Source organism: Rutidosis leptorrhynchoides, chromosome 9 (genome assembly GCF_046630445.1).
Source record: "Rutidosis leptorrhynchoides isolate AG116_Rl617_1_P2 chromosome 9, CSIRO_AGI_Rlap_v1, whole genome shotgun sequence".
NCBI lineage: Eukaryota > Viridiplantae > Streptophyta > Magnoliopsida > Asterales > Asteraceae > Rutidosis > Rutidosis leptorrhynchoides.
Genome location: NC_092341.1, coordinates 106,033,503 through 106,045,427, shown reverse-complemented (window position 1 = coordinate 106,045,427; position 11,925 = coordinate 106,033,503). Strand labels below are relative to the sequence as shown.

Here is an 11,925-nt window from a genome sequence, read left to right as displayed (position 1 = left end):
GGCAATATTTCACACGTAAAACAGGTGAACAAATTAACAGTTTGACTCTTCATATGAGGTTTGTCGCAAAATATTATAAACTTTATGACAAAAATAGCAAATATTAGCCCAAAATGAGGTCATACAGCTCAAAAGCCTACAAAAAGGAGTATTTTTGAACCATAATTAGCGAATTTCAAGTCTTTTTGTATCCCTTACAACTGGATAATACATTAGTTCTTAACATCTTTATCCTATTATTAAAGTTTATTTATATATTTATATATAAGTATAGCCATGTAAACAAATTTCTATTTCTAAAAGGAAGAACATTGTTTTAACGATGGTAAAAAGGGATGGACTAAAGTGGTGGTTCACGGTGGCTATGGTGGCGGCATGTTGGCGGAAAGGTGTTGCAGCAGAAGCTCAGGCATCGGCAATTTGGGTGATGGGTGATTCATTGATAGATAGTGGGAATAATAACTTTTTAAATTCTTGGGCTAAAGCTGATTATTATCCTTATGGCATTGATTATTATCGTGGTCCTTCTGGTAGATTTACTAACGCAAGAACTTTTAGCGACATTCTTGGTACAATATTTTTGGCTTTTTTAATAATTATTTGTAATTTTTTAGTATTAGTGTAAGGTTTTTTGGTAAACCAAAATGATTATTGAGTGTAGGAGATTGGCTTGAAGTAGCGGCCCCACCTCCGTTTTCGAGTCCAACGACAGCTGGACGAAGGATCTTGGGTGGTGTCAATTATGCTTCTGCTGCTGGTGGTATCCTTGATGAAACTGGTCAACATTATGTAAGTTCAAACAGTTTGACTTTTTAAGTCAACTAATGAATCACAGATTGATTGATGATAGTCATGAAATATCCTAAGAATACAAAACTAAAAGTGTATATTTAAAACTACTAATACCACAAGATGATCCATATATAGTGATTCTAGACTTATAGTGAATTTTCAAAGAAAATACAATATTGACTAAAAATCAGCAACTTTGACTTTAAGAGTCAATAGTTTTATATCTAGTTTTATATCTATGAATGATACAATTTCATAAACAAAAATGAATTTATACCAAACAATTTACAATGCATATAATATATGCCTTGATTGATCATGGCCTAGCAGTATCGAGGTAACACATAGGTTATGAATACGAGTCCTGGACAATTTGTAATCGACTGTGTGTGTTTTTCGTTCTAAAAAAACTGTAGCCTACGATACAAATTGTCTTTCTCTCATAAATTGGTTTTGATTATAGGGAGCTCGTTACAGCCTGAACCAACAAGTTGTTAATTTTGAGACGACGTTAGGCCAATTAAGGGCCATGATGAGCCCGGCTAACGTTACTCAACTTCTTACAAATTCCATAATAATCGTTGGTTTCGGAAGTAATGATTACATCAATAATTACCTCATGCCAAACCTCTACGCATCAAGCCGCAATTATAATCCTGAAGCATTTGCCAACCTCCTTCTGAACCATTATGCACGTCAGCTTCAGGTCATGTAACGTCACGTTTTTTTCTCTTTTATAACCATATGTTGTTGAGCCTTCGTCCCACTAATATATATGCATAATAATTTTGTATGATGTGTATATAGGCGCTATACAGTTTAGGATTACGGAAATTTTTTCTAGCAGGAGTGGGACCACTTGGGTGCATTCCTAACCAGTTAGCTACAGGTCAAGCCGCTACTGGGAACTGCGTAGAAACGGTAAATCAGATTATAGGGTCGTTTAATGATGGCCTTAGAAGACTTGTTGGTCAGTTTAATGATGGTTCGCATCCTGGAGCCATGTTTGTTTATGGAAACACTTACGGTGTTTTTCGTGACATCTTGAATACTCCTGCAAGATACGGTATGCTCTGATGAAACTTCGAAATTTATGCGTCAACCATACAACTTGTAAATCTTCAAATGTAGAGCAAACTAACTAAAGATCGATACGTTGACTTGCATAAGTTAATGATAACAGACTAGGCATAAATTTATTTGATGATACTAAGCTAATCAAGGGTTAGTTTGAAATATTTGCAACTTTACTTTGTATATATCAAAATATTGAAGTTGCTATTAAATATATATGGATCAAACTTTTATTTTTTATATGGCATGTATCCAGCTTCCAGCCTACCATAGCTTGTAAGCCAGTGATGTGGCACCATTTTTGATGACGCGGTAGATGACATGGCAACTTATATTGCTTGACATGTCAACACAGTTACAGGTTACTTGATGACTATGTCATCAAAGAAAAGTTCATATACAAGTATAATATGATGTAGATATAAAAATATATTATTCATGTAAAGTTTTATAATTTTTCACACTTAACCCTTTAATCAATTCATAAATTATCAAACACCAACTTAGTCTGTTACTAAGATTAGTATCTTGCACAAGTGTCACAATAGATATTGAAACATTTAATGTTTAAACATAGGGTTTACTGTGAAAGATAGAGCATGTTGCGGGATAGGAAGGAATCGGGGCCAAATAACGTGTCTCCCGCTAGCAACACCATGCTTTAATCGCGACCAATTTGTATTTTGGGATGCATTTCATCCGACTCAAGCTGCAAATGTTGTTCTTGCTCAGAGGGCATACTCTGGATCCACAACGGACGTTTATCCAATCAACGTTCAACAGTTGGCACAAATGAGGTTATGATGATGTTTAGCTCATGGTTTTTGTTTCTAAATCATTGATTCATTGGTTACAATCAGATGTTGATGTGTTTTAGTTATGAACAATTTATGAAATACTGAACTATAAAAGTTGTAATGCACCAAGTTACTTGCACAATGTGATGCGTGTTTTTACTGTTATCAATTTCAAATACAGGAGGTGTCAATCTGGCTAAAAGTACCATAATTATCAGTATATCAACTAACCAAGGCTTACATATTTGCGATAAATTATTATTGCGCTTAGTAATCGGCCAATTAACATAGAATCAGTTCAATAAGATTACAATGCTTAAAAGTAATGTTTGAACAATAAAAAATGCATAATTAAATTATTGCACAAACGTTTTTCAACGAAGTGTATACATTATGAATCTTCGAATACACAAATACAATCATCGTTCAAATAGCAAAAATGAGCAATTAAACAAGTAGTCTGACTTACTTTTTATACTAAATAAACTAGGTTACAATCTTCAATTACCCAGTCTTGACTATTTCTATAACAAATCATCCTATAATTCCGGTTACTTTCCAAGTCTGAAACATGCAGATTGCCGATTCTTCAATCCGTGAATCCATGCCGCATAACCTGGAAAAGGGGAATGAGACAAGGGCAACACACGTAATACAAGAAGGCTTGAACAACCTTGTACGTATGCTGCTCATGCGAAGAACTTTTTCTATTTTCGTCTTTAGAAAAACAATAGAAGGAAGTTGTGACGCGTTCAGTAAAAAAAATCCTTTTGTAGCGTATAATTTATTAGATAGTCTGCCAGACTAACGTTGGATAGTTTGAAAATCTCATATTTCCACACTTAGCTAATTTCATGATTCTTAACTAGACTTTTGACTCGTCAAATTTTGCAATCAGACTTACTCCAATTGTTTTCTCAGTAATTATAAAAACATTTTGGAAATCTGATTTACAAACGAAGCAATGTTTGTTATCATATCATTATTCATTATCATGAGATGCTAAACCTTAAAGTTTAATCAGTATGAGAGACCTATCAATCATTTAACTGATTAGTTATATCTTATGTATTCTCATACGGATTAACTTGTAAGTTTAAATGACTAATTCAATAATAACAAACACTGCTTCATGTATGGTACACATTTCCTTCATATTCCTTGTACGTTGAATATAATTTTTTATGATAGCAGTTTATCAAGAATTATGTACATTCACAGCTAAACCTGCATTAGCGGAGCCAGGGAGGGGAGGGGGATGCTCAAGCCTCCCCCAATGGGCCTAATTGCAATGAAAAATTAATAGGTTATGATTAATTATTTTTATTAAGCCACCCTCAATTGAAGCCCAAATAATATTTAATCAAAATACATGAACAACTTAATTATCCATTATTTGTATCATTATATGGGCCAAGTTAGTTTACCCATAATTTTCTAGAATTGTTAAATAGTGTACTAAATGCTATGTGATATACGGAGTATCTAATGCAATTACGATTTACGCAAATTAGCCGTTCCGTAAAATAAGCTATTAACTCTTCCAGTTTCAACTGCAACAAGTGAAAGAGCTTTCTCGGCAATGAAAATTGTGAAAACTAGACTTCATTGTAGCATGGATGATGACTGTCTGAAAAGTTGTTTGCTACTATATATTGAAAGAGACATTGCTGATATCTTTACTACGGATGAGATAATTGATGTTTTTGCTTCTCAAAAACGTCGGCGTGTCCAACTTATACCACATAAGGTACAATTCCTTTAATATACTATATTTTACCATATCTTTATTAATATTTAACTAATTCTGACTTTTTAATTATTATTATGACATGTTACTTCGTGAAAAATATGGCTTGGCGTGAGCCAAAATTTGTTTAGTTTTTGCATATTGTTTTGACATCACTTATGTATTTTGTTTAACTACGTTTTTTTATATATAAAATGGTTATCGTTGTTTACTTATCTCAATATAACGATATGACACTTTATTATTGTGGTTATCATCTAATTCTCGAGTAAGCTACTCTTATTGTCAAATCCTGGCTCCGCCTCTGTAAACCTGTAAATATCATATTATTCAAAACATAAGTTATTATGCTACAATGATTATTACGAAAATTTATAAAAATACATAAGTTTTTGATCATTTATGTAGATGGAAATATGATTGACCCAAAAACAAATATAATTATAATTATAATAATAATAATAAAAGACTCCAAGTTGAAAAATAGGGTTAAAAATAGATATATATGAAAGTTGAGGGTTTATTTTGACATTAAAAGAAAAACGTTGTGAAAACCCTTGACCTTTGACTATGACTACTTATTAGCGAGTAAAGGGGTTTTAGGTCCTAAAAATGGCGTTTTGTTTGAGGAAATCACTCACCACAGCTTTACGACTATCATCGCCGGAGTTGATCGGAGTAAAAAATGGTTCATGTGCTGCTAATTATAAGCTATTGTACTCTACTACTAGTACTAAAAAAGTTAAAAAGGTAGCCGATAATGAGATGGCAACTACTCCTTACGACGACGACGTTTTGACGTCGGGAATAAGCCGGCCGATATCGGAAATATTGAAAGAACTGAACAAAAAGGTGCCGGATTCACTCATTAGAGCTCGAACTGAAGCTAATGGTTTCTCTCTCAAATACATTCCATGGTTTGTTCTTCTGCTTATATGCCTTTTTGTTTGGTGATATTCTCACACACACTTTTTTATCCTCACATACTTATTTTAACTTTTTACTCCTCTAATAATACTCGATTGGTGTGAGGATAAAAAAGTACCTTTTTGTTTCCAGTAACTTTATGTAATAATCATTCGAATTACTGTTAATGTCACGTGCACTATATTGTTTTTATTAGTATGTGAGTATCTACTTATTTATAATATAAAATATTCATAAATTAGAGGATTAGGGATTTAGGGTTGAGGTTTGGTATAAATTGCTTCTTTGGAGAAAAGTGTATGAATTAATTTGATATGTCTCAGTTTTTATTAGCATGTGACATTCTAATTATGCTTATAAACTGATGCACCTGTTTTTCTTGTATGCATGATAGTGTATAAAATGGTGTATGGTGGCCGTGTTACCATATTTCTGTACAGTTTTTTACATTTTTTGGTGGTTTTTGATTAATTAGGGCTTTTTAAGGAGTATGTGCTTTATAGTTAGAGTTTACAGGAATCTAAACAAGTGATTATTAGAGTGTTTCATCTGAACTTAATCGACTATAAACATGTCCGAACATTATCCTTACTAGTCTCTTTGTGCACCTGATTAAAATGTGCATCCACACACTCACCGAATCCTTTATCTTACGTTGGCTAAACATGTTGTTTCGAAACATAGGGTGCATTTGTTTTGCGGAATGTTTTTAAAGGAATTAGAATTCGCGTGAGGCAAACGAATTTGAATTCCTTTAGCCAAAGGAATCTGATGGTTTCTAATTTTAATAAATACTCAACCAAACAAGCTACGGAATTGAATCATAACAGTTAATTCCAAATTTTATGGACTTCCTCTTTTTTTTTCTTTTTTTTCTTTTTGATTTATGTATTTTTTTATTGAAATTCAATACATGGATATAGAGTCAGCAGCAGCTCTTGAGATATAAAGGGACTCATTACTGTTATGATTTCTCACTCGATAATCTCTTTATAAAGAACTTACACTGCTTTATAATCACAATGTATTTGTTTAACTTATTCATTTTTATAAATGACTAATTTGAGATTCTTTTTTGGCTGCCAGGCATATAGTAAATAGGATTATGAATTTGCATGCTCCAGGTATGTCAAAGATCGTTAATCTTCTTTTCTTTTTTTTTTTGGATTACACTTGTCTTTCAATTAATTATCAGTTTGTTCGCTTTGAATCTATTGCAGAATGGTCAGGGGAAGTGCGAAATATCGTCTATTCAGCAGATGGGAAATCTGTCTCTGTTACATATCGTGTAACAATCTATGGTACTGATGCTGAGGTATTATTTCTACTTTTGATCTTGTTCTAATCTTAATTATTATAAGCATGCACTGTTGCAATAGTTATGGCAATTTCAACCCATTTAGTTATGAGTCAGTTTATGTGGTTCTGTTTAAAATCGAAATTACAAAATTATGCAACTTTGTTCAAAATTGCACGTATGGGACTGAATTTTTTTTACTGGATGACCCGGATGTTTGCACGTGTTACCCGGTTGGTCCCTGTCACTAATGACTGTTAAATATTTTCGTTAAAATCGTTGTGCCAAGCACATGAGGGTAATATTGTCATTTTGTCCTTCCATCCCTTTCTTTTTGACCTTTGCTTTTTTCTCACCTACCAGTTCAACTTCCTTTCTCTATGAACTGTTTCCACATTATTTACAGAAAATGAACTTGAATGTCTGGGTGAACTTGAAATTAATTAGTTGTGTTGTTCAAAATCAAATTCTAAGAGTCGTTAGTGACACAGACCGACCGGGTAACATGTTCATACGTCCGGGTCATCCACTTAAAAAAAGAACTAAAGACCCATACGTGAAATTTTGGACGAAGTTCAGGGGCCAATCATGTGATTTTGTTTATTGAAAATGTCAAATGGGTGAACAATAAAATTGTTATAGATAAGATTGAACCAGTCAAATGGGTTGAAGGTGGCTAATGGCTCAATGTCTATTTTTAATTATAAGACCCTCCAAAGTCTTTTAGTATGATAATCAGGTTTTTCACTAATACTGTTTTTGTAGACCATAGTTACTGACTTACTGAGATTGCCATTTGAAAAAAAATAAAAAATAAATATTATATATATATACTCACAGTGTTAGCTGGTCAACTGTAGCCAATCCGGCCCAACCTGCAAAAGAAATGACCCGTTTCAAACCAAACCTGTTTTGAACCATTACCCAATCTGTACAACTTACCACCTATATTTTGGAATTTTGTTTGCAAATAATGCCATAGCATTAATCAATAGATGAAGAAAATATTACTTTGGATGTAACTTTAATGCACCTTTTACATGTCACAAATCTTACAAGCCATTGATACTGATAAATGTACATTATGTAATATGTGTTGTAGTCTTATATTTAGCATATATTTGATTATGATAGCACGTATCAAGCCTTCCTTGATTATAGGCTGTTAGTTCCAATCTCCTGTATCATATATCATATATTAGATATCAATGAATGAGAAAGACACGGTTTATACAGTTACAGTTTACAAATACACCGAGCTGAACTTCCTGCATTATGGTTTAATTAAGATAGTTAAAGTTAATTATTGGTTCAATATAAGTAATGTCCTCTAATTATAACAGAATTGAACTTGTTTGTATTTTAATCATTGAACAGATATTCAGGGAGTCAACTGGAACTGCGTCTGTTGATGATGTAGGATATGGTGATCCAGTGCAAAAGGCAGAATCCATGGCGTTTCGTCGAGCTTGTGCTCGTTTTGGTCTTGGACTTCATCTCTACCATGAGGAGTTATAATCTCATGCAAAACTTGGTTGTAAACTCTTTTAACTTGTAGTTAACTTTCTACTTTAGCTGCAGCTTATACTTTAACCACAATTTTGGGTACTTAATTTTCTGTGGTTGAAGCAAAATGATTTATGATGGGTACCACTGATCACAATGCAAACTTGGTTGTAAACTTATCCAGGCTTTTCAGAGTTCTGTTACCTTACATAATTTATGATGGGTACCACTGATCACAATTTGTACCCAAATTTAACCAACACACTATTTGATTCACTAAAACCTGTAATTGTAATTTGTGACAACATAAAATGTAATGATTTAGATAAAATCAAAGTGGAAAATAGTACACACAATACAACATTATGAAACTAACAAGAAAGTGAAATTCTTGATGATTTGGTTTTAGTTAATAACTGTCATTGGTTGGTGGATACATAATTGTGTATGTATATACATTCATGACCTTTTAGGCTAGTTTTCATATCAGTGAGCATCATCAAAAAGTTTTATGACATATTCTATTAGTATATAATATTCCCACTATCCAGTTTTTTGGAATTAAACATGATGTTAACCCTTTCTACTTGTATGTTATATGTGGTTAGGCTTACATTTGACTCAAAGTTTTGCCGTCTTTTACTAATTTTTAATGAATGACATTGTATAGAGGATATATTTAACGTTATTGTACCAATCATTTGCATAATTAATAACATCGACGTTGATGGATTGATTCTCGATTTCAATCCATCTAATACCATAATCATATGCTATCGTTTTATCTATCGTATAGTATCAATTTGGACTTTAAACCGTTTGTGGTCTTTGTCGTAGCAGGCATGACCGAGAATTGGTGCCATTTTTGTTTGCACGATGACAAAATGCAAACATTCTGAATATTGTCTTTTTCTAGGTTGTGTGTTTTCTCTGTTCCTATGTGTGTGTGTGTGTTAGTTTGCTAGTATGATCATGGTTAAACTAATATGCACCAAACCTCTAGGAATTAGGATTGTTACGTGTCTTCTAGTACATTTTTTAGCATCTCTAATGGGTGTTTATTAAGTTTTTTTTTTCCTTCTAAAATTGGGTTGTTAATTACGGTTATTAAGGTCATTTCTTAGAAGGTTTAGACATGCATAAACAAATTATACTTTGACCGATATTCATAGAGTAATTGAGTTTAGTTCAATATGTCTAGCATGTCTAAAAGTTTAGGAATTGTCATTATTATTATTATTTTTTTAAATATTATTTTGATTTCACTTTTGTTAAACTTCATTTAAAATGTTAATTATCACTTTAAAAAAACCCTAACTCTTAAATTAAATTGTTCGAATATAACTGTCACACTGAAATTAGGGATGATAATGTGCGGAAAAAAAATCCACAACACATGTATATGTTCTGTGATAGGGTGGGTAAACCCGTTAAATCTTACTTATAAGCAATTGCATGGATAAAAATCTGTCATTGACCTGTTGGTATTCGTCGCGAATAAATTCCGATCTACTAATGTATGTATGTGTGTGTGTGTGTGTGTGTGTGTTTTGTGTGTGCATGTATGTTTTATGTTTGTGTCTATGGTTTATCTATGTCTACCGTCTCTTTAGTGTAGCCTTTTCTGTATTTTCGGAGCTCCGTTGACAATCCTACTTTTATCCGTAGAATAGAGGGAGGGAAGACTTTCTTTACTCTTGAAGTGTTCTACTTCTGGACGGAGAAATGACTTCTTTTTATTCTTGGATAAAAGTAGGATTGTCTACGTCTCACCTCCCTCATACCCCACACCCACGCACGTGGGATTGAGTCTGTTGTTGTTTTTTTTTTTTTGGCAAAAATATTAGTGTATATATATATATATATATATATATATATATATATATATATATATATATATATATATATATATATATATATATAACAGAACCAAGGTTCCGGTGGAGCAACATTAAGCAGATCAAAACGATCTGTAACGAGAGTACTTGATCACAAACGATCAAAACTCGATGACACTCACTCTATTCGTTCTAGACACACTGAATGACTACATTAAATACAGAGCGAGTACAATAGGAATTACACCTGAAATGCCAAACAACAAACACCACCTTACCTAAGCCTAATACATACACATAAACTCGACTCCGAATCTAACCCTGCATCATCACCTTCTTAAGCCGCCAATCCAAACCATTCACCGGGAAACCCAAGAACACCTAACCCGAGGCCTACTTACCGAAGTCAACAACGCCGACAACATCAAGCATACTAAATACCCAACGACGGAAAAAATGGAATGAATGAACCAAACCAGCCGCAACATCAGTACCCAATGCCGAACCAAACCATAAAGGAGCTATTCATCTCAGCCAAATTTTCTAAGGACATTTACAAACCCTCAGACTCGAGCAATCAACAATCAGCTCCGGCCAGCAGTCACCAACAATCGGTAACCAACAACGACACACTACCACAGCCAGCGTCACCGTAGGCCACCGATTTAACACCCCGTCAAAATCTCCATTGACGCAGATGTTAACTCTGGTCCCAGTGCATGGCTTGACTTCTAAGTAATGGCAAAGTTCTACAGCGGAAGCATAATATTTAAGTACCTGAGACAAAACATGCTTAAAGTGTCAACCAAAAATGGTTGAGTGAACAACATAGGTTTATAATAGTTTTTAGACCACAAGATTTAGTTATAAAGTTTAATCAGTTCGTTAGTAGTGCTGAGGTGTATGATATCGAGACTAAACAAAGTTACCTCGTGACACCTTGAACTGTCAGTGTCGTTGAAATCATTATTATGTAACCAAAGACCAACGGTCAAATGGTTAGAGACGTCTCTCTCAGTAGGCCTACTCACAATAACTAAGTTTGCGTTTATACGTAGCAATTAACGATATCATGGCAGAGATTTAGCATGAATCAAAGCATGTCATAGCACAGTTTGAACTAATCAAGATAAAGTTTTCGAGTACTTGTGTCTAAGCGTAAAACAGTCTGAAAGCAAGCATGTGTCTCACCCCAAAGTTTATAAAACAGTTAAGTAAAAGTAAAAAGAGGGGCTATGAAGTTCACCTTAGTAGCAAGTAAGTAATTCCACGCAAAGAAGAATGAACGGAGTAAGTGATTGGAGATCTCAACCTAGAGATATAACGTTTGATTAGTTAATGTCTAACAGACATAAAGTTTGTTTATTAATATAGCAACTATATCAACAGTGACGGTTCACGAGAAAAGTTCCTATTTCTCAAAAGTTTCTATTTTTGGAAACCTGCTATTTATGGAAAGCTTCCACTTATAGTAAGTTTCTAGTTTTAGTATGTTCGGGTTACAATTCTTCACAAAGATGTTGTGCAATCTTGCCCAAACTTCGTTGCTATCATGCAAGTCACTCGAATGATCTGTTGTTATCGGGCGCCCAGGATTCTTGACCAGAATCTAAGTCATGGCATTCGAAATTCACAAGCGATTCCCATAAGGCAACAAGGACCACCCTAGGCCACAAGTAGCGGTGATGTTTGTAGACTTTGTACGTTATCTTTAATTATAACCTTCACGTTATAGGTGTATACACACAACGAATTATTAATGTACTTAATTATTATATATGTAATAATATAGCTTAGTGTAATATAGACTTTACAATGCAGTTAGATTTACAAGTTATAGTAATAGTATTATTACTCTAATTATCTTTTATTATTTATTTAAGTATATATAAGTTTAGGTTTATCATTATGTTTTAAGTAATCTTATTTTATTAAGTTTAAATA

At 33.4% G+C, this 11,925-nt stretch overlaps 2 protein-coding genes across 2 annotated transcripts; both read left to right on the top strand.

Moving 5' to 3' along the window:
* The first annotated feature begins 322 nt into the window (after positions 1-322).
* Positions 323-2,670, top strand: LOC139868298 (GDSL esterase/lipase At1g71250-like). The gene is made up of 5 exons (XM_071856626.1): positions 323-569; positions 662-789; positions 1,256-1,498; positions 1,600-1,858; positions 2,444-2,670. The coding sequence occupies exons 1-5, from the start codon at positions 323-325 to the stop codon at positions 2,668-2,670; spliced, it is 1,104 nt and encodes a 367-aa protein (XP_071712727.1).
* A 2,342-nt stretch (positions 2,671-5,012) lies between these two features.
* On the top strand, positions 5,013-8,332 carry LOC139867519 (DNA repair RAD52-like protein 1, mitochondrial). Its single transcript, XM_071855883.1, has 4 exons — positions 5,013-5,330; positions 6,427-6,464; positions 6,561-6,655; positions 8,015-8,332. The coding sequence occupies exons 1-4, from the start codon at positions 5,026-5,028 to the stop codon at positions 8,153-8,155; spliced, it is 579 nt and encodes a 192-aa protein (XP_071711984.1). The 5' UTR covers positions 5,013-5,025; the 3' UTR covers positions 8,156-8,332.
* Positions 8,333-11,925: the final 3,593 nt, after the last annotated feature.